We start from the raw sequence: 23,604 nt of genomic DNA, 5'->3' as shown, positions 1-23,604 counted from the left end.
ACTTATAGTACTGTAACTAAACTGCACACCTGTGGCTGATTCATGTCAATATATGGCAAAAACCACCACAGTATTGTAAAGTAATTAGTCTCCAATTAAAATAAGTAAAAACAATAAAAAAACAAATTTACTGTGCTTAATAAAAGGAAAAAAAAACACAGCATAGTCCTACTGTATAGCACAGAGAACTATATTCAATATCCTGTGATAAACCGTAATGGAAAAGAATGTTAAAGATAATTATATATGTGTATGTGTGTATATATATATATATATGAATCACTTTTCTCTACAGCAGAAATGAACACAGCATAATAACTCAATTATAGTTCAATAAAAAATTTTTAAAGTGGAAGAAAATTCATCATGCAACATTTTATTGATTGAAAATTGGTTGGTAGTGGCGAAAATTATAGTCTTAAAGTTAGCGAGACTCTCACCCTTAGAGGTGTGACTTTAATAACTGACTTCCACTCCATGTGTGTGTGTGTGTGTGTGTGTGTGTTAGTCACTTGGTCATGTCCGACTCTTAGGGTCTAACTTCCACTCAGTCGCTTAATTTCTGGTTGAACATGTAATTAATCATTCTATTTGAATATTTCTTTGTTAAAGAACTTTCAGGACTCTAGATTGACTCCTGTATTCGACCCCATTGGTCAAACTCCACTGTCTGGAGTGACCCGGAATTCCTTTCAACCCTTTTCCGTAGCAGTGGCCTTGAAATGTGTTACGTGTCCACTGTGGCCCACTCCACTCCTGTCCTTCCACTCCCGCCAGCTCTTCCTCAGAGGCTCAGACCTCCTTCAGTCTTGTCATTCTTTTATAGACAGCTGGAGCTTTCAGCTCAGCAACAAAGGGAAGCACTAAAGACAAGTCTGACTAAGAGTGACGAGGCTCTCACCGCGGAAGGGAAAGTGCTGCAGGTATAGAGAAAGTGCTGCAGGTATAGACACGGGAAGGTGGTGGGGAGGGAGCTCCCCCAGCCCAGGCCTCAGACTCTCTGTTGCTTGCAGAGACAGTGGCCCGTGAGATGAGCCACGTGAAATGTCCTACCCCACGGCCCCAGTCCCCTTGCTCTGCACGTTTTTCCCCTTAGCATTTTACCTTCTAGGATACTATGTGATTTATCTGTTTACCATTTTTAGCTTAGTGTTTTTTTATATTTATTCTGTACATTTCTTTGGCTATGCCAGGTCTTAGGTGTGGCACACGGGATCTTTAGTTTCGGTGTGCGAGATCTTTTTACCATTCCTTTTCGTTAGAATCTAGACATGACAAGGGCAGGAATTTTTGCCTGTTATATTCAGTTACGAGTCCCTGGCATCTAGAACATGTTGGCCACATAGTAAATGCAGTAAGTAATTTTTGAACAGTACTTACCCCTTGTGTACTAGTTCACCTGACCATGTTAACAACCGGTTCATACATTTGCAGCTCACCTACTGGGAGATCTTTTAAGTCCTTGACAGATAGATACCTTAAAGAAATCTAGATACATTATGTTTAAGACCAGAGGAAGGACTTCCCTGGCGGTCTGCTGCAGGGGGTATGGGTTCAGTCCCTGGTGGGGGAACTGAGATCACGAATGCTGGCTGTGTAGCACAGCCTCAAAAAAAAAAAAGAAAAAGACCAGAGGAAACTGGAGTGAGAACATCATCTGGTCTTTGTGATCCTCATGATGGTCCCTAGTGTTCATTGCTTTCTTTCCTAAGTACTAAAATATTCTCTAAGATAAAATCATTGGGCCTCTTTACTGATCGGCTGTCAGGTGGCAGGCACTCTCCTAAATGCCTCATACATGTGGCCTCATTTTGGTCCTAAAAGGGAGGAGATATATGTATATGTATGACCGTTTCGTTTTGCTCTATAGCAGAAACTAACAACATTGTGAAGCAACTCAACTTCAATAAGAATTAATTTTAAAAGATTCAAAAATCATTTACTTTCCCAGTATTAGAAATCAAGTCAACATTCAAACATTGTTATTCATTGGTATTATGTTAGAGACAACGGTTAATAAGTCACTTAGTGATTTTTTTTTTTTTCCCCTGTGAACCTTTAAGCCATAGTGTTAGAAAACAGCCTTGACTAATTTTCACTTACACTTTCTGACTTCACTTGACTGCTCTTGGCATTTATCACAAAGTGTTCTTTATCATTAAACTGTTCCAATATAATCATGGGTGTGTTTTCTTTAGGTTTCAGCCCCTTTTATTATTATTTTTTTCAATAAACACAGTTAAAATTTTCTTCTTTGGAAAGAGAGATTCTAGATGCAGAAATCTGCCTTCTGATCAAATATGGTAACATCCTAACAAGAGAAGCCAAAAAAGTCAAAGTCTGTGCGACCAGCAGGGGACCTAAGCAAATGGTTTTCTCTCCAATTCTTTCTTGTACTTGGAAGACCTGACACATGGTGTCAGACAACAGTGAAGAGGGGCCGTCTGCATTCTGTCCAGGTAGCATCTTGCCATAATAATCACAGTATAGTTTAAATGGGGTATTTACTTATTATAAAATTTTTGCTTTGTAAATCTTTTTTCTCCTTTTGTTTTTTTCCATAATTTTGTTTATTTCTTTTTGGCTGTGCTGGGTCTTCGGAGAAGGCAATGGCACCCCACTCCAGTAGTCCTGCCTGGAAAATCCCATGGACGGAGGAGCCTGGTAGGCTGCAGTCCATGGGATCGCGAAGAGTCAGACACGACTGAGCGACTTCACTTTCACTTTTCACTTTTTATGCATTGGAGAAGGAAGTGGCAACCCACTCCAGTGTTCTTGCCTGGAGAATCCCAGGGATGGGGTTGCACAGAGTCGAACACGACTGAAGTGACTTAGCAGTATCAGCGCTGGGTCTTCGTTGCTGGTTGCTGGGTAGGCTTTTCTCTTGTTGCGGCAAGCGGGGGCTACTCTCTGGTAGCAGTGCCCGGGCTTCCCACTGCGGTGATCTCTCTTGTTGCAGGGCACAGGCTCTGGAGCTCGGGCTCAGGAGCTGTGGCTCACGGGCTTAATTGCCCCGCGGCTTGTGGGATCTTCCCAGATCAGGAATCAAGCCCGTGTCTCCTGTGTTGGCAGGCAGATTCTTTACCACTGAGCCACCAGGGAAGCCCTGTTTTTCTCCTTTCAGCTTATAACTCCAAGGGGTTTTGTGACCCGGTGAGGGAATGAAGATGGAGAGTTTGTCCTCTTATTGGGCCCCACAGAGGCCCTGGCCTCGGGGTGGCAAACAGTCCAGCTCTCCTCCCCGCATTATAGGGGCACAGGAGCTGGTGTGCCTCTTGTCTTCCTGAGTTGCCCAGCGAGGGTCACCAGAAGATGGTCATATTTCACGTGGAAATCCAGTGGTCATCAGGCACTGCCAGGGGCCTTCTGAGACCTGCCCTGGTAAAGGAAGGGGAAAACGGTTGGACTCATATCCAGGTTCAGCCCCAGGCACCGCTGGTTGCACAGGCCAATGGACTCAGTCTGCCTTACCCTGTGACACACACAGGTGTTGAAATAACTAAGCATTTTATGGCAGTGGAAGGGAAAAGATAAAACCTATTGTGACTGTTATGTTGCGATAGCCTGCAAATATGTTCCAAGATGACCAGTAAAACTACATCAGCAGACTCAAGAATGAAAACGCCGGGACTTTCCTGGTGGTCTAGTGGCTAAGACTCCATGCTCCCGATGCAGGGTTCCATCCCCCGTCAGGAACTAGATCCCACATGACACAACTCAGACACAGCAAAGCCAAATAAACAAATAATAAATTAAAATAAAGTAAATTTTTTAAAAAGGATGACTTAACAGAAAGAATGAAAATGCTGTTAAATATGCATAAATGAAAAAAAAGAAGAAAACCTGTAAATATAGCATTGTAGGGTGCCTCCCAGGTGGCTTAGTGGTAAAGAATCTGCCTGCCAAGCAGGAGACATGGGTTTGATCCCTGGGTCGGGAATATACCCTGGAGAGGGGAATGGCAACCCACTCCAGTATTCCTGCCTGGAGAATCCCATGAACAGAGGAGCCTGGCGGGCTACAGGCCATGGGGTTGCAAAGAGTCAGACACAACTTAGTGGCTAAATAGCAGCAGCATGGCATTGTAGATAGATTTACAGAATAGAATTTAAGAATAGAAAACTTCCTAGTATTAAAAAATTCTCACCAGCCAATCAAAATGCATACTGATCTCTTCCTCATGTTCTCCAAGGTTACCTGCTTCCTCCTGGCATGTGGATCTTCTCCCCTATCCCAGCTGATTTCAGCTGGGTATATTAATTCAGCACATATCTATAGCATATCTCCTCCAAGGGCATACATAGAAAGAGTTTATGTTAAGTGTACACACAGGATGAACCCTGTTCTGAGGGCGAGATGACATGAAACCTTTTTGGAAAAGTGAAATGATAATGCAGAGAAAAACTCATGAGGGACTTTAATATATTACACATTATTGACCAGAGATGTATCAATACATTCTTAAAGAGTGATACAATTAACAACACCTTACAAAATTGTTAAAGCTTAAAATGGATGAAAGATTCATTATACAACTTATGATTGTCGTTATCATTTACATTTTGCTCCATTAGATTTTTGTTCCAACCTTGTGTGTATTATAAATGCAAGTTTATTACTGTAAAATTTTCAAAGATGATGCATTGCAACATTTTGAGTGAAGAAGAATTTTTCAGTGAATTTATGCAGATACTTTGTCTGACTGTCCAAGCAACATATATACTGGTGTCTCAGAAGATGATCGTTCTTCAGAATATAGTTCTGATTCAGATGATGTAAGTATTAGACCACCAAAAAGACAAAAAACCTTAGTGATTGATTCTGATATGGAAAGTCAAAATGAAACTCACCTTGCTGGAGAAGACTTTACAGGTGTGTCAGGCGTAACTATTGAATGTGATAACTGGCAAACCATTAGTGAAGTAACAGAATTAATTTTTGACTGGACAGAATACAAATTGCCGGCCACAGGTGTTAAGTTTGCAAAAATCCCCTGGTCTGTAATGAGTTAAGAGTTATTTGTGAATCTTTATTTCTCTTAGCAAAATGCTTAGGTAAAATTAATAGACTGTGTCACATAGAATTTTGCCAAATACTTAGCCCCACTTTTACCATTTCCAATAGTCATTTCAGTTCAGTGCTAAAAGAGAATTGATTATCCGTCTTACCACGGGACACAAATCAGAGCAGCCCTAAGTCTCTTTAATCGGTTAATTTCTTCAGGCCCTCTGGATTACTCTCTCCACCTTATAGGTTTCTGTGTTCAGAATTTCATGATTAGAAACAAAAACCATGTTCTCACTGTACACAGTAATCAAATGTTTTTTTCTTGTACATTTCATTCCATTTTTAAGGGGAAAAAAAGGATAGATTATAGGACTTCCCTATTAGTAAGCCTTCTGCTACCTACAAATAACATGTGTTATTAGATTACAATTGACCCTTGAACAATCCAGAATTCACTTACTGCTATCTCTGCCTCTGAAACAAATGAATTGATGAATGCATCACCCAAGGACAGGAAACAGTGTGGATAGAATCAGGACTCGGCTCTCGGTTCTTTGAATTCCACATCTTGTGATCTCTCTCCAAACACACACTTTCCCCTACCTTTAGTTCACTTAAAGATATGTAAAATGAAAACACAGTTACTATATTTATTGGAAAAAAATAGGCATATAGATGGTTCAAACCCATGTTATTCAGCAGTTAACAATATATAAATGGAATGCTGGATGAGATTCAGGATTAAAAAGGGAGTGATGCGTTTAGAAGTCTCAGTGAAGAATGCCTGACATGGGAGGGTCAAATACCTTCAGCCTTGTCACTCTTACCTGAGCTTGTGTGGTCTTCCTCTCACTAAAAGTAACGACCACACAGTTGTGGATGAGAAAACACAGAGCAAAGAACAGTCTTGAAGTGGTCTTGTCAGCGTCAGGCTACAGGTGGGACTTGCATGTGAATTCTGTCTGTGAATTCTGTACCCAGTTAGGACAGGACAGTGTGGAGCGTGGCCCCGGTATACAGCGCAGGGCTCTGTATTGAGACATGACCCCCTGGAAAAGCACTCAATATCAATTAGTGATCAGGATGTAAAACCACTGTCTCTGGTTTTAATCTCTCTGTGCCATCAGCAGACATTTGACAAGGTCAGTGCACTGACAGACCACTTAACTTCCTGAAAACCAAATGCATTTTTAACTACAAGCTCTCACTGAGATCACTAATTCTCATTATAAAAATAGCAACATGATTGAAAGATCTTGTCCTATGGCTAGGAATCTGACCGAAAAAATCAATTATTAACTCTTTAACAACTTTGCCTGTTAATAGAAGGCTAATACTTGTTCCCTAATTTACAGATACAAATGTGAAGATTAGGGAAGCCAAATGACTTGTTAATGATTTCTCTATTAATGGGTATATGCTTAATTTTAATAAAGTATATAAATGTTGATATTTTAAGAGTTTGTCTTTAAGATAATTCTGTTTTTTTTTTTCATTAAAGTGAAGACATTGTTATATAGATGACCAATCTACTAAAGTGTAAGACTGATTTTTTAATAGTCTTTTCATTTTTTTAGTACATTGGCCATTTATTATTCATTCAACAAACATCTTCAAGTGCTTACTCTGTTGTGCCAAGTACTCTGCCAGAAACTGGTCATCAACACATAAATGAGAGATAACATATCCACTGTAAAATCTACTAATACAAGTAAATGATACTCATCAACATTTTTCTCATTTTATTCTTTTCAATTCAGTATGGTATTCATTACTCTACTACAATCATAGTAAAAAGTTAGCATGAAGGGGAGTGAGGAGAGACTGCTTAATGGATGCAGTGTTTCACTTTGGGATGATGGAAACGTTTGAAACTAAACAGAGATGACTATGACTCACATCACTGTGGATATATAAAAGGCCACTAAACTGTACACTTTAAAAATGCTTGGTTTTCTGTTACATGGCATTCACCTCCTTTTTTTTTTTAAGATAATACACTTTGCAGTTTGTCCTAATTGATACACTTATTTAGCTTTGTATTGTATAATAGAGTTGAAAGGTGTTGGAGAAGCTAGGAGCGGTCTCTTCCAAGCATTTCATCTTTCAGTAGAATTCTGAAGATTTTTCTTACAGATCTTCAACATGTCTTGTTAAGGTTATTCCTCATTTATTTTTCTTAATAGTGTGGGTGGGATTTTTTTCATATTTTTAAAGTGTTTATTGCTGCTGCACAGAAGAGCTATTGAGCTTTGACTGTTAATAGCCAACCACTTTTAAACTTCCCTTTTAAATAACAGTAACAGTGGACTCTTTTGGACTTTTCTAGATATATGATCAAAAAAATCTTTTGAGGTCAGAAAAAAAACCTGAGATGATCACAGTTTTACATGTTTTCCCTAGTGATACATTACTTTAAAGAGGCCCTAGGATTGTACTTGGAGAAGGCAATGGCACCCCACTCCAGTGCTCTTGCCTGGAGAATCCCATGGATGGAGGAGCCTGGTAGGCTGCTGTCCATGGAGTCGCTAAGAGTCGGACATGACTGAGCGACTTCACTTTCTCTTTTCACTTTCATGCATTGGAGAAGGAAATGGCAACCCATTCCAGTGTTCTTGCCTGGAGAATCCCAGGGACGGGGGAGCCTGGTGGGCTGCCGTCTGTGGGGTCGCACAGAGTCAGACACGACTAAAGCGACTTAGCAGCAGGATTGTACTATTTTTGCATTCCTGGGACAGAGCCCACTAAGTTTCCACTAATTCTTAAAATATTTTATTGAATCGTATTTACAAATAATCCATTAAGGATTTTACACAGATTTTGAGAGGAGGATTGATTTATTTTCTTATGTGAGGTTTTTGTACTAATTTAATAAAATAAATCACATAGCTCTCCATTACCTTCTACTTTGGAAGAATAAACATGTGGAAATTAGTTCTTTCTTGAAAGTTTAAAGTCCTCCACTTTAAAACTATTTGGCTTAAAGCCTTATTTGAAGATAATTTTTAATTTAATCTGCATTCTCAGATTTATAGGTCCAACCTCATTTTTCTTTGTTTCTTATATCAGCTTTTTTCCCAGAAAGTTACCAACTTCATCAAACTTTACTAGTATTATTTTCTATATTAATGTTAACATCAATGCTTTCTTATGATTACAAGTCCTTCCATATATTTTATCTCCTTCTTATAACACATTATGTTTATTTGGACTTCTTTTATTGAATAGATTTTTAAGTGACTTTCTATTATAGTTTTGAGTAACGTGTTTTTGTTTTAAGAAATTATATTTTTGTTTTATAAATTGTGACTTTTTGTTTTATAAATATTTAATTGGTTTTCTCTATTTGTTATTTTCCTTTTGTATGTCTCCTTGATTTTAAATTTTTAATTGATTGCTTAGCACATAGATTTTATTTAAAAAAGAATGAAAGCTTTTAGTGTATGAATTTAGCTCTAATAATATCCCATTATTTTGCTTTGCAGTATTATAATTTTATTTTCCTGTAAATGTGAAGATTTATTTATAGTTGTGTGGTATTTGTTTTATTACAAGAATTCTAGGAGTTTTTTATGTCTACTGTTTTAATTCGTAGCTTAATTGTTTTGATAACTTGTGACTATAGAGTCTGGACTATAAAACAACTGCTTTTTGGAATTTGCTGATGCTCTTTTGTAGCTCATCGTGTAACCACTTCAGTAGCCATGTCACATATACTTGAAACATTGGGGTTTCCTCATAACTGTCTAGGTTCATTATATCTCTCAGTTTAGCCTTATTTAATTTTATTCTCAAATTCTCTATCCCCCTTATATAGCTGGGGTCTTCTTTTGGTATCCTTTGTCTATTAGGGAAAATAGAAGTGGGTTAAAGACATCCAACCATAATAACTATTTTTTCTCTTTCATAGCGTACCTTATTTTGATGCTCTATTTTTCTTATGAACTGTCCTTCAGTTGAAAATAATGCTGCTACCCTCTGCTGCCATTTTGTTTGCATTCTTGAAATACAGCTTTCTATTTATATTATTCTGTTTTTTCCCCTCAATGAGTCAATGTCTCAGTGGTGGTGATGACCAGAGTTCTGAGAGGAAGAGGGGGATGTCAGCAGCAGAAAAAGAGGTGAACAGGTCTGCTGAGCGCATCCGGGATATCAGGAGGGACACCCAGGAGGGGTGGGGCCAGCCTCCCCGTGGGTGACTGGGAGCAGAGGCTAGCCTGAAAGGGGAGGTGCCAGGTCTGCTGGAAGACCTGCTGAGGAGAGCACGGGCTGGCTGACTCCTGGCCTCGGGTGGGCCTGGCCAGGGATACAGTCAGAGCACGGGGCTTCACACAGATGTGTGAACATGAACACCCCTGAATCCGAGCTCAGATCCTGTGCCCGCTTTGGTGGCAGTGACAGGACACCTCATTTCTTTGTATCTCAGTTTCCCTCTGAACCAAGTTTGATTAGTCTTCTACAAGGTATCTAGAACAGTCAAATTCATAGCCAGAAAGTACCTTGTTAGATGCCAAGAGGAGTTAGTGTTTAATGGAGACAGAGTTACAGTTTAGAAGAAGGTGAAAAATTCAGGAGGTGTGTGGTGGTGAGAGTTGCATAACTGTGAATGTACACTGTGCCACTGATCTGTACAGTTCAACATGGTTAAAATGGTAGGTTTTCTATTATGTGACTTTTACCACAACTAAAAAAACATTAGCAAAATAAAATATATGCAAAATGATGCTCTGAAAAAAAATAGTAAGACATTTAAGAATACTTTTGTAGAAGTATTTAATACTCTGCATGTGGTAAACAGTTCCTGAATGTTTGAGGACCTTTTGAGTGCTTGCAGACAGAGGTGCTGTGACTTTAAAACAGTGTTATTTTAGAATGAAAGTGCCTCCTTCAATGCGTCTGATGAAGAGTTAAACTATTTTTGAAAATAGGATGCGTACAGCTTCATCTCCTCCGTAGTGAAATGCCATTTCCCACTGATTGGCTCGAGCCTTTTCTCCTTAAGCTCGGCTTGCTTCTTCCAGGGCTGTGTGCCTGGCATGGTAATTAGGGGCTTAGGCTCTCAGAAATAGGATGCTCCTGGATATTGCTGAGCTCTCCTTACCCACAGCTCCATTCCTCACATTGTGCTGAGAATGTGTGGTGTGTATTTTCAAGCAGTAAAGATTTGAGGAAAGCAGTTCTGTGAAAAAGGAACGTGATCGACAACACTGTCGAGAAGAGGAATCAGCTGGGGTTGCTCGCTTTTAATTGAAGTTTAGTTGGAGGTTCAATGAGGTGAGGCTGTTATGACAGATTTTCAAAATGTAATGATAGGAAAATGGCGTGGGTTCATCAAAGTCAGAATAAATAGGGAGCAACAGCTCAGCAACCCAGCATGAAGTAACAGCTCCAAACCCTCACAAAATACAGAGTAATTCAAATTTTCATTGTGCAGCCATGCTCCTCAGTGGGTACCTTTCCAAGGAAAGCTATGACTTTATTGTGAAAAATATAAACAAAAATTTAGAGATGTAAATTACATGCATGTTTTAATCTTGTTCATAAACACTGAAAGTTTTAAAAATGTAAATATAATCAAAGTGTACAACTGCAGCTGAAACCATATTTGAGAAAGACTTTGAGAAAGAAAGCAGGTAAAAAGCCCTCCAATCTCCCTAACTCTCATGCTTAACTCACTCCAACCCTACATACCCACCCCAACCTTTGTAGATTTGGAAAAGGTGAAGTAGAATTCTGTCCTCCAGTTTCTGAGGGCACAAATCCTTATCTCTGATGTGTTAATGTCACAGAAGAAATAGTTGTATTAACCCTTTTTCTCCACTTCCTCTCCTGTCTCTCCCACTTTTGGTTTATCCATGTGATGTTTGAGGTTAATGAGTAAGATCCAGAGTGACTAAGTACTGGATAATTTGCAGCATGGGAAGAGAGGAGGAAATTTACCTGACTACTGTCCAGATTCTTTCATTTCTATACAGTAAGCATGATGGTGACCTCAAATTGAGCCAGTTCTGAAGGTTGAGCTTGGAGAGATTGCATGAGGTAGTAAAATTCACTAAACTGGTGTTGAACAGATGTGTGTAGGTTCCACCCTGACTGTCCCTTGCTGCCAAAAATGATTTTGGGCAAGACTCTCTACTTCTGTGGGTCACAGTTTCTTCATCTGTTGAAGTCATCCAATTGGGTAAAATGAGCACTAAGGTTCCTTCCATTTCAAACTGTCTACAATATCGTGCCTCATGGATCCACTCCAATCCACATAGGATCTGGGAAATTCAAACCCAATGTGGTGCCTTCCTTTGGGACCCCCCCCGGAGTCAGAGATGTTCCAGAAAAAGCCCCAAGTGTTCCTCGCCAAAGCCCCTCCAACACTGTAATTTAAAGCTAGGACTCCCTGAGACTGTTGTTGGAAGGCCTTTGTCCTGGCCTCATTCCTGGCACCTTCTCAGCTGGGTGAGGGCCCTCCCAAGAAGGAAGGACCTGATGTTTGGCCAGACCCTCAGAGCTCACAGTTGGAGTTCCCATTGAGATGACCGAATGTAATAATCCTACGTCCTTCATCTACATTGACAAGGGAAGTATTTAACAAGGCTTCTATACTGTTTCCCTCTCCGGGTGTTCTATTTTTAGAGAAGGGTAGTGGAAATTTATAGGATTATGAGGTGAGGTACTAAGGGGAACCTGTCATTGATATAAATCACTTCAAATGAAATTAAGGTGTGGTATTCAGGGTAAGCTTAACTTTAAGGAACCAAACATGTAAACAGTTTTTGTAATAAGTTGTGTGCCTCAGTGAGTCCACCAGGAGAGTGTAAAGTCTCATTTTCCTTGGCTGTTTGTTTTTAAGGTGGAAAATAGCAAATACATTGACAATTTAGGGTTGGAATTTGGAAGTGGGATAAGAGGAATGGTTGATGGGTCTGAAGATACGTTTTCCAATTCATCGATTCTTTCTCAGCTGAACTCCAAAGGAGATCATTGTTCAAAGGACCGTTGAGGCCTTCATGATGGTTGCCTCTGGCTGCCCTGGAAAGAACATAGGGTTTAGGTCTGTTCCAAAAGGAATTCTCTGATCTAATTTGACTGAAGTAACAGGATGGTGACATTTCCAGAGCAGTCCTGAGATAAGGCACTGGAAATGGAAGTTGTGGGGTGTAGTCAATGTGTTTTGCCAGAAGAGAACTTTTGGGAAAACAGAAGAAGGGATGAATATAGGAAAGAAGAATGAGATATTAGTGAAAGCATTGGGTCTTCTAATCTTATCTTGATATTTAACACTGCTTTTACAGGGATAGACATATATATTATGTTAATGCACTGTTAGCACAGTACTTGTGCTTTACACATTTTGTTATTGATCTTTTAATGATGCAACTAGAAAGGAACCATTTATACAAAGATAGTTTTCCTATCTTAACTAAAATAGTGTTCCTATTTTAACTAAAACTTAGCAAATAATTTGTAAGGAAATAAATATCACCTAAAAGTTCTCAAACTGTTGGATTAAAGTCCTAAATGTAAAAACTAAAACTGTAAAACTCTTGGAAGAACACATGGGGAAATCTTCATAACCTTGGATTTGGCTTTGGTTTCTTAGAAATAACCTCAACAGCAAAGTAAAAAAGAAAAAGGTAAATTGGACTTCATCAAAATTAAAAATTTTGTGTATCCATGAACACTATGAAGAGAGTGAAAATACAACCCACAGAATGGGTGAAAATATTTGTGAATCTTGTATCTGATAAGAGTCTTTATCCAAAATATATCAAGAACTCTACAACCAAACAATAAAAAATCAAACAACCCAATGAAAAACTGGGAAAAAGCCATTTCTCCAAAGAAACATAAGTGGCCAACATTCACATGAAAATGCTCAACCTCTTTAATCCTTAGGAAAATACATATTAAAACATCAGTAAGTTACCAGTTCAACCCAGTAGAATGGCTATTATCCAAAACAAAACAAAACCAGAAAATGACAAGTGTTTGGTGAAGTTGTGGAAAAATTAGAACCTTCATACATTGCTGGTAGGAATGTAAAATGCCATTATGGAAAACCTTGTGGCAGTTCCTCAAAAAGCTAAGCGTAGAATTGCAATATGACCCACCGATTAGACTCCTATGTCTATAACCCAAAAGAAGTGAAAACAGGTATTCAAACAAAAGCTTGTACACAGATATTTATAGAAGTGCTATCACAATAGTCAAAGTGGAAAAATCAAAATGTCCATCAGCTGAAGAATAGATAAATTGAATGTGATAATATTCAAATACAATGGAATATTATTTAGCCACAAAAAGGAGTGAAGTACTGACATAAGCTACATCATACGTGAACCTTGAAAACATTATTTTAAGTGAAACAAACCAGCCAGACACAAAAGGGCACATAATGTATAATTCATTTATATGAAATATCTAGAATAGAAAAATCCATAGTGATAGAAAGTAAAAAAATTAGTGGTTACCAGTGGCTGGGGAGAGGGGGGAATGAAGAGTTCCTGCTTAAGGGGCATGGGGTCTCTATTCAGGGTGACAGAAATGTTCTAGAATTAGATGTGACATTATAAATGCATTTAAGGCCAGTAAAGGCCTTATATACTTAAAATGGTTAAAGGCCATATATACTTAAAATGGTTAAAATCACTTATTTTATGTGTATTTTACCTTACCACAATTTAAAAAAAAAAGTTTGCAAGCTATAGAAAACTCCTAGAAACCATGCTGATGAGATACCTTTGACAAACACGTGAGCTCAGGTTTGGGAATGGGTATATTTCCAGCACAGCCTTTGGGATTGGGGAAAGCTTCTGTACACAGCTGAGGATTGGGAGTCCTGTTTCCTGATCCAGGCCCTGCCGTTCTGTGGCCTGAGGGCAAGTCACGTAAACCTTTTGTGCCTCAGTTGGGAGCCTTGGACAAACTATCTATATCTGAGTAGGAAAAATCTCAATCATGTATAGGACCTTTTCAAGCCTCACATACTTTCATTCACCCATGCTCCTTACCTAGTGTAAAGTGTGGGATATTTCTGATAAAATACTCCACCACTAGGAAGACAAAGTGGGGGGCATACATGGAGGTCTGGGGTTTGAAGGTACACTTTTTGGTAGAACCTTTGTAATATTGGAAAGTCCTCGAGTGGGTTGTGGTAAGCGTTCCCATCCCCGGGAACGGCAAGAAGTAGATGGATTCGTGCCTTCCTGACAGATCCCCGTTCACTGCAGATGCCTAAGGCTGTATGAAGCGCGTGCTGAAGGACTCAGAGCCCCCAGAGGAGGGCTCTTTCCAGGGCCTGTGCATGGATTACCATCCTGGTGAGCGCCCTGGAGAAGAGGCAAATGCTGCGTGGCTGAATGTTCCAGGGCCAGGGTGCTACTCTGAGGAAGTCACGGCTGACACCTGCCCTCTGAAGGATGACTTGGAACAAACAAGGAAAACCAGCAATGTGAAAGTCAGCCTTCGTCGGGGAGAGAGAACCGTGAGAAGGAAAGAGAGAACAGAGGAGTCTTGGGAAAGACATCGTGAAGAAAGCCTCATTCTGCTTATAGTTTCCTTTGTTGTGCAAAAGCTTTTAAGTTTCATTAGGTCCCATTTGTTTATTTTTGCCTTTATTTCTGAAATTCTGGGATGTGGGTCATAGAGCAAACGAAGCAACAGACAAAGGATTAATCTCAAAAATATACAAGCAACTCCTCCAGCTCAACTCCAGAAAAATAAATGACCCAATCAAAAAATGGGCCAAAGAACTCAACAGACATTTCTCCAAGGAAGACATACAGATGGCTAACAAACACATGAAAAGATGCTCAACATCACTCATTATCAGAGAAATGCAAATCAAAACCACAATGAGGTACCATTATACACCAGTCAGGATGGCTGCTATCCAAAAGTCTACAAGCAATAAATGCTGGAGAGGGTGTGGAGAAAAGGGAACCCTCTTACACTGTTGGTGGGAATGCAAATTAGTACAGCCACTATGGAAAACAGTGTGGAGGTTCCTTAAAAAGCTGGAAATAGAACTGCCATATGACCCAGCAATCCCACTTCTGGGCATACACACCAAGGAAACCAGATCTGAAAGAGACACGTGCACCCCAATGTTCATCGCAGCACTGTTTATAATAGCCAGGACATGGAAGCAACCCAGATGCCCATCAGCAGACGAATGGATGAGGAAGCTGTGGTACATATACACCATGGAATATTACTCAGCCATTAAAAAGAATTCATTTGAATCACTTCTAATGAGATGGATGAAACTGGAGCCCATTATACAGAGCGAAGTAAGCCAGAAAGATAAAGACCATTACAGTATACTAACACATATATATGGACTTTAGAAAAGATGGTAACGATAACCCTATATGCAAAACAGAAAAAGAGACTCAGATGTATAGAACAGACTTGTGGACACTGGGAGAAGGCGAGGGTGGAATGTTTCAAGAGAACAGCATTGAAACATGTATATTATCTAGGGTGAAACAGATAACCAGCCCAGGTTGGGTACATGAGACAAGTGCTTGGGCCTGGTGCACTGGGAAGACCCAGAGGGATCGGGTGGAGAGGGAGATGGGAGGGGGGACTGGGATGGGGAATACATGTAAATCCATGGCTAATTCATTTCAATGTATAACAAAAACTACTGTAATGATGTAAAGTAATTAGCCTCCAACTAATAAAAATAAATGGAAAAAAAAAAAAAAGAAAGCCTCATTCTGGGAGGTCATGCCGAGTGCTGGTCAATGTCATCGAATCGAAGGCCAGAGAAGTGTCTCACTGAGACCACAGCTGGCACTTCTACCAGCAAACGCTGCTTTCACGTCCCCACAAAACCATCTCCTGTGCTCTGGGAGTATGTTACCAGTAGTAACCCCACAGCATCTCTGAAACTTAGAATGGTCCCCAAAGTTGGCTGTGACCTGATGTCCCCATTCCTTGGAGCCTGAACCGCGTCTTCAGCTCAGGGCAGTGTGGGTGACGTGACAGCCAGCCTGCCCTTGCAGGATGTGTCTCCTTTTGGTTTTTCAGGTTGCAGCCCATCACCCTGGAAATCTAGGCTCTGGGAGTGATACAACTACCAGAGTTGTTCTTGTGTTTGGCAGGGCCCTTGCATGTATCCAGGGAGTGGGCTAGATGCACCTTTGCAGCAGAAGCCACCTTTCCTTCCACACGTTGATGGAGCCCCAGGTGCACGGAGCACACACCTAGCCCTAACCCTAACCCTAACCCTAACCCTAACCCTAACCCTAACCCTAACCTGCCAGGTGTGTGCTGTGGTCCTGAGGAGCCTGCCCTGCTCAGAGTTGACCAGGGTGGGGGGTCCAATGCTGCAACTCTGGGGTGTGTGCGATGCTCTGGCCACCCTGTCCGTGGTGCAGCAGTTGGGGAAGGGGGTGGTCTCAGCCGTGATGGGTGCTGTCCCATTAAGGAAAAGAGCTCATCTGTAAGTCCCCTGTGAGGCATGGCACCCTGTCCAAACTCTATTCAGTTTGGAGGCTTACGTGCCATCTTTTCATTGTAACCATAAGACTGTTCTATCAGGCTTAATGTTTTTTACCCTTTGCTTGCAGGAGAGTCGATCTGGAGAAACCAACAGCTGTGTTGAAGAAATCATTCGGGTAAGGATATTCTTTTAAAATTTTTACCAGTTGGTTGATGTAGGTTTTAAACAGAGGGAGGTGTGCAGCTAGAGTGTCAGAGTGAGCCCATTGTTTGTGTGTTGTTTGATCTTTACCCTTTCAGAGGGTAATCACCCAAGTTGCCTAAATAAGACTTTACAAAACCATGCTTCCTTTAGAAACCTAGGAGCTCCACCTCCATCTGGCCCCTTTGCACAGGCTGAGGTGACGCTGTGTGAAGGGGATCAGCTGGAAGATAGAGCAGCAGAGTTGAGATGAAAAATATGGCCGTGTTCACATTTGGGTGCCCCCATTCATCTCCCTACTATTTAAAAGCATCTTTTAATAGTCCATGCTTCCCAGTCAGGCAGGGGTTGCCTGGTTATTTTTCTCCCAAACTTAATTAGAATCAGAAGCACTCTGACAAAGAGGTAATGCTCAATGCTGAAGATTTATTTCTATATTGTTACGCACGTTATTATTTCGCCTGGTCCTCTCTGTAAGCCTGTCCTTTTCATCATCATCATCTCACACGCACACCTTCTGTGAACTAGTTTCACACACAGGTTTTCTTAGGCTGGGCTGTTCTGCCATGTTAGTGTTCTCCTGAGTATTCAGACTTATAACCAGGATGTCCTCTTCAACCTATATTTTTTCTTCACTCAGATTTTTTCATTGGAATAACCTAATAATTTATGGCTCTCAGAAAGCTGATATTACACTGGGCAAAACACCAGGATAAAGCAGACCAGATGGTGTGGCAATTCCCTATAAAGAAAAAATAACTTTATTTTAATATATTTTTAATGTTTGGACACCTTACATATTTTTTCTTGAATTGCTTGTGAACTACAATAATACAGTTATTTGGTTTAAAATTTTACATTGACTGTCAAATCATTTTCAGAGGTAGAATATTTTTATTCTTCCTGGAAAGCATTATTTCACAAATCTCTTCACTGTAGAATTGATGAAAATAATTAATTGAAATTTGGTTTGTTGAATTTGTAATGATTTTTGTTTTTGTGGCATAGGTTTATAGAGAAAACAGTTGTCAGAAAAGTGTGGTAGCTTCATTCCTGGCATTTAAGTATATGCTGAATAAAATGCACATTGTATTTTATATCTAAATTCTCTTTCCTGAGGCCTTGTTTCAGACTAAATGCAAATAGTGTAAAATGCTAATGTACTTGTCCTATTTTTCTCTTTCAACATACTTTCATGTTTTGGGTCCCAGTATTCAGTGTTGAAGCCATCTTCCTTCAATTGGTTTTGGCGTCTGTCTGAAAAATGAGAAGATCACAACATACCAGTCCTCTTATTGGTTTCACTGTGTTAAAAATCCTGCCCCTTCTGATCCTTTCTTGTCTTTTCTGAGGATATGGAAGAGCTCTGTCATTTGACCTGTCTGTTCTACACTCCAGGCAAGGCTTGTTCATAAAGAGCTTGAGTAGTTCTCATACCAGAAGGATATGTGTTAGATAATGCAAAAATCACTTAAAACTGGATACTGCAGTAGTGTTTAAACCATCATTTGTTTTTTTCTTAAGAGGGCTGATTTGAGGTTCACAGCCTCGCCTCACTCCTGCCTCCCTACAATACTGACCCCTAACCCATCATACCATGGGTGCCTCATCAGGTGTGGAACAAGAGGGAAAGCCTGGACCCAGGAGATAATTGATTTATGCACATGTGCAGGGTCAGGGGTGGGGGACGCTGCCTTCCCTGGAAGACAGCTGAGCTCTAGGTCATGGGCTTCCCAAAGGCCGCGAGGAACAACCAGTGAGGAGATAGTGTAGATGGTGCTAGTGGTGCTGGCGCTGTCCTGGGTGCATCTTCCTGCCCCTTACCTGGCCGTCAAGGTGTTAGAGTGGCCGGTGGTACTTTGGGAGCTCCTCGAGGAGCATGTGGGTATTCCCAGCTTTGCCTGGACTGTTTTCCTGGCCATCACCTGCTTCTCACAGCAGGAATCCCCAGCATCTTCTTGGCCTCTTCAAGCATCTCCTTTCCTGCAGACACATGCACGATTCCTTCTCAGGTGCAGCCTGCTGGGTTGGTTGTGTGTCCATCATATATCTTTGTCCTTCCCACATGGCGACCCCAGTGTCTAGACTTTAGAATTCATGATCTTGTGGGATGAATGAATAAATGAGTGAGTGAGTGAAAGAATACTCTAAAGGAGAATGGTGAGCATCAGTGTGATGGCTCACAAGCGGATTCCCTTCGCTATAAATCATGGACAAGATGCATTGGATGGGACTTTCCTGGTGGTCCAGTGGTTAAGACTCTGAGCTTCCAAAGCAGGGGGCGTGGGTTCCATCCCTGGTCAGGGAACTAAGATTCCACATGCTGTATGCCTCCCCCCTTAAAAAAAGAGGTGTGTTGGCCTTTTTAATGCTGGGTTACTATGGACTGTCTTTGTGGAGCCCAGTTTTCCTTACCAGGTTCTCTCCCCTTGGGATCAACTCAGGCAACTCTGATGTCATCAAGATCACCAGAGGTAATTATAATTTGCAGGCATCTCATGCTGAACAGCAGTGGCTTCTCTTCTTGTGGAGGAAGAGGAGGGTCATTAAAAATGCCTTAAAATAATTAAAATTGAGATAGTCATTGAACAAGCGTTAGCATATCCTTTCCATATGGGAGGTACCGGGAATCAGTGGTAGGTTTCAGACAGATGTGACCCTGGCCCTTTTGGAAGCAACAGTGTTGCTGGAAGAGATAGATGCTACATTATTTTTTAAATCTCATAAATAACCTGTCCTGCTACTTGTGATAAATACTCAGGGTTTCCTGAACATTTTCTCTAGCACTTATTACCTAATTTGTGATCAAGAATAGTGTCCCTGAGGAAGCAACCTGTGAGCTGAGAGTTGGAGGATGAATAGGAAAGCAACCTAAAGAAAATGGTGGGGCTTCCCATTAGGAGGGGCGAAGAGCTTGGCTTGTCCGGAACCTGGGAAGGAAAGAGGAGGCCCGTGCAGCCAGAGGGCGGATGGGAGAAGCCGGGCAGGAGAGGCCAGTCATTCGGCACCTTCTCGGCCACACTCGGGAACCTCTAAGCACCAGGGAGCCGGTGAAGGATCAGAACTGGGAGGGATGTGATCAGACTGGCTGTCATGGGGAGGAGGGGGAGGCTGTTGCAGGTCCCAGGGCAGGGATGCTGGGTAGAGACCTGTGAGGATGGAGGGAGAGGCTGATGCTGTTACCAAAAGAGTGGTTACTGAAAGCCAATAAACAGGCCAGGTTGGTGGAGAGGAACGTTTGCTTTATTTTAGATGTTGGCAACTGGCAGAGGAGGGCTGCCATCTGTACAAAGGCAAGAGCTTTTATAGACAGAAGTGGGGGGGGGGCGGTACATGCAGAAACACAGCACAGTCAGCTCTGACAGTCATCTTTAAATTGGTCATTGGTGGTCTGACCAGCGTCATCTTGGTTGTTTTAGGTACAGTTAATCTTCAGTTCTACGATTGGTTTGTCCCCATTTCTTTGAGGCCAGTTCTCAGAATTGTGTCAGCTAATGTAATGTCATGGGTATAGTCCGGTCATTATGTAGTTAGCTTCTTCTACCTGGGGTTTCAGTATCTATAAGACAGCTCAGAGGATATGGCTCAGAATATTAGCTATTCTTCTACCTGGGGTTTCAGTATCTATAAGACAGCTCAGAGGATGTGGCTCAGAATATTATCTATAGCCCTTGAGAAGGAGCTAAAAGTCCTTGGCTGTGCTTAATAACTACATTATTGTTATTTGGTCTCCTTTGTTGTTTCTCTGCATTTCTCATTTCTCTGATTAAGCTTATTCTCTGACTAAAGTTTTCCACAGGCAAGAGGCAAGCAGAGGACGGTGGGGGGGAGGGAGGGGGAAGGACCATAGGGTCCTGCCCTGTTTAAGTGTTGGGCAAGAAGAGGGAGTGCATCACACGATCATTTTCAGATATCCTGAGTTTAAGGTGCCTTGTGATATTCAGGTAGATGTGGAGAATGTGCATAAGCTCAGAACAGAGGTCTGAAAGGCAGGCCAACATTTTGGATGAATTAGCACATTGGTTGTAAAACTACAGAAGTGGGTCCATTTGCCTGGAGAGGAACTACAGGCTGAGAAGCAATGAGAACCTAAAGTCTACCATTTCAAGGCCAGGCAAGGGATCAGCCACTGGCAAATGCATGTGAGAGGGAGTCAGCAGAGAACCTTAGGAAAAATCGTGACTGAAAAGTCACAGAGTTGAAGCCAAGAGAATTTCCATTCAACTGGGCTCAGAATTTCCCAGAGGAGAAGAGAGAGGAGGGTGGAAGACCACCCAAAGGATTGGAAAGAAAGGTCATGGGTGAGCTTATGGAGTGCTGTTTCTTTTTTCTTTTTTAATTTATTTTTATTTATTTATTTTTTGGTCACACCATGCCGCCTGCTGGATCTTAGTTCCCTGACCAGGAACTGAACCTGTGCCCCCTGCATTGGAAGCTTGGAGTCAACCACTGGACTGCTGGGGACATCCCCCGGGGAGTGCTGTTTCTGTGGGGGAGAGAGGGCAGAGTCCAGACTGGAGAAAACGGGTGGGGTCCCTGAGTTTAGAAACTGCTCATGAGGAGAGGCCTTGGTTTCCATTCATGCTCTTCATTTGCACTAAATTCTACGTGAGTGTGTGTTCAGTTGCTCAGTCATGTCCTACTCTTTTGTGACCCCATGGACTGTAGCCTTCCAGGCTCCTCTGTCCCTGGGATTCTCCAGGCAAGAATACTGGAGTGGGTTGTCATGCTCTCCTCCAGGGGATCTTCCCAACCCAGGGATCAAACCTGCATCTCTTGTGTCTCCTGCCTTGGCAGGTGGATTCTTTACCACTAGTGCCACCTAGGAAGCCCAAATTCTATAAAGACCACCACCAAGGACGGGCTGACATTTATTGGAGAAGGAAATAGCACCCCACTCCAGTACTCTTGCCTGGAAAATCCCATGAACGGAGGAGCCCGGTAAGCTGCAGTCCATAGGGTCGCAGAGTCAGACATGCCTGAGCGACTTCACTTTCTTTCACTGTGTCTGAGACATCTTCTAAGGTTCTTGCCTATGTTTTCTCATCAGGCCATCACAGCTGCCTTCTGTGTAGTTGGGAACTATTATCATCCCCATTTTACAGAGGAAGAAACTGAGGCAGAGGGAGGTTAAACACAGCTGCCATGCAGTAGAGCTGGGGTTTTTGACCAGCTCTGTCTGGGACCAGCACCGCTCCCCACCCACTGTACTGTCTTATTAAAGCAAGAAGCACACACCCCCACCTCCCTGCCCTGGCTCATTCATGAAGCCACTCAGGCATTTTGCCGTGAAAGGGAGGTTTCCCGCTCCCACGTGCTTGTGATCCAAAAGCGCCTGATCACGCGTGCATGCACTTGAACTCACGGAGGTTTTATGGCCAACATTAGCTATCTCACCTTTAAACTTCTTTTTCCTCTCCCCTCTCTTATTTTTGCTGAGGTGACTGTTTTCCAGTCATTTGAATATTACATTATGTTCTCAAGTACAATTATTTTTTATCCTCGCTCAGAGAATTTCATTCCTGGGACCTAGTAAATCTATGTATTATGGCAACATTCATTTAACCAAGGGACAAATTATAACGGAGTTCTATGGAGATGAGCTCCAAGGGCTGGGAGCCCTCCTGGCTTGACATATGTTTTTAACAGACAGTTTTCTAAGTTACACTGTATTTCATCCTTAAGGGCTCCAGTGCTGTAATACTTAGGTGCTTTTCCTAGCGTTATCCATTCACGTAGAATGGCATTAACATTTGTTCAGCAAATAAAATCCATTTACAATGTAATGGGGTCATGCGGGGCTGAAACTAGAATGCACAGATTTGATGCCAGACAGCTTTAGATGGTGGTTATTTAGAGGCATCCTTCATAACATAGGGAGCTTTTGTAATAAGAGACCAGTGTTCGAGATCTGGTTTGGATATAAAGGATGGGTTTACAGACAGTTTCAGGGCACTGTCTGAGCAGATTATCTTCTTGGCTTTCATCTTTAGTCACTAATTTAATTCCAATTTCCTGTGAAATATTCATGGTGGATATGTACATAGAGTTGCCTTTCTGCTGTATGAAGTGGGTAACTGGGACTTGTTTAAATTCTGGAGACCTATACCAATTTCCTGACACTGTGAGTGGTCAGGTGTCCAGCAAATAGAGGGAACTCAATTTCCTTGGTTTTGTAGAAACTAAGGAGCCTCCTTGACAAGACTTCCTGTTGTCTTTCTGGGAGGTCTGTGAAAGAGTGGAGAGCTGAGGTTACCATCACATACCACGTACATCATCATGCCACCTCTACATGACCAGGCCCTGAGTGGTGTGCCAAGAGAAACCTGATGCTCAAATGTCTGCATGCTCCTTAATCCAAATGAAAATGCATGTGTGTGTATGTGCTCAGTTGTGTCCAACTCTTTGAGACACCATGGACTATTGCCTGCCAGTCTCCTCCATCCATGGGATTTCCCAGGCAAGAATACTGGAGTGGGTTGCCATTTCCTCTTCCAGGGTATATTCCTGACCCAAGGATAAAATCTATCTCTTGCATCTCCTGCATTGGCGGGCAGATTCTTTACCACTGTGCCACAAAAATGCATTAACCCCTCTTGGAGAAAATAGAAAACAAAGAGACTCTTGTTTTAAATGATCTGTTTGGGTCATTTGCAGAACTGGAACGAGGTTAGATCTGCTCTGTTTCCGACCAGACAGGCATTTTTCTGCCTCATGTTGTTTTCTTTGTAAATTATTTCATTTGTTTCAAGTAGTAAGGATTTTATTCATGACAAAATGAAGCCCACAAATGGCAAAATCAGGCTGGGTATAACTGCAGAGGAGCCCCATTTACAGATCCCATTACTTGATATAGTAAAGTAGAATCAAAGCAGAAGTAACCGTGATGGAAGTCTGGAGAAATTCACCGAGCAAACCATGTCTTATCCAAGATATATGAGTTTCACTTG

General features: G+C 41.5%; 1 protein-coding gene across 10 annotated transcripts in view; it reads left to right on the top strand.

Moving 5' to 3' along the window:
• Positions 1-23,604, top strand: part of AFF3 (ALF transcription elongation factor 3) — a 578,695-nt gene that overhangs the window by 254,847 nt on the left and 300,244 nt on the right. For all 10 annotated transcript variants that reach the window (XM_070474966.1, XM_070474933.1, XM_070474952.1 and 7 more), the window contains one exon: positions 16,581-16,628. In XM_070474966.1, the coding sequence (XP_070331067.1) occupies positions 16,581-16,628 (48 nt within the window). The remainder of the gene's footprint in view (positions 1-16,580; positions 16,629-23,604) is intronic.

Source organism: Odocoileus virginianus, chromosome 2 (assembly GCF_023699985.2).
Source record: "Odocoileus virginianus isolate 20LAN1187 ecotype Illinois chromosome 2, Ovbor_1.2, whole genome shotgun sequence".
In the NCBI taxonomy this organism is placed as follows: Eukaryota; Metazoa; Chordata; class Mammalia; order Artiodactyla; family Cervidae; genus Odocoileus; species Odocoileus virginianus.
Note: the sequence above shows the minus strand (reverse complement) of the source record. Positions and strands in the feature narration are given on the sequence as shown.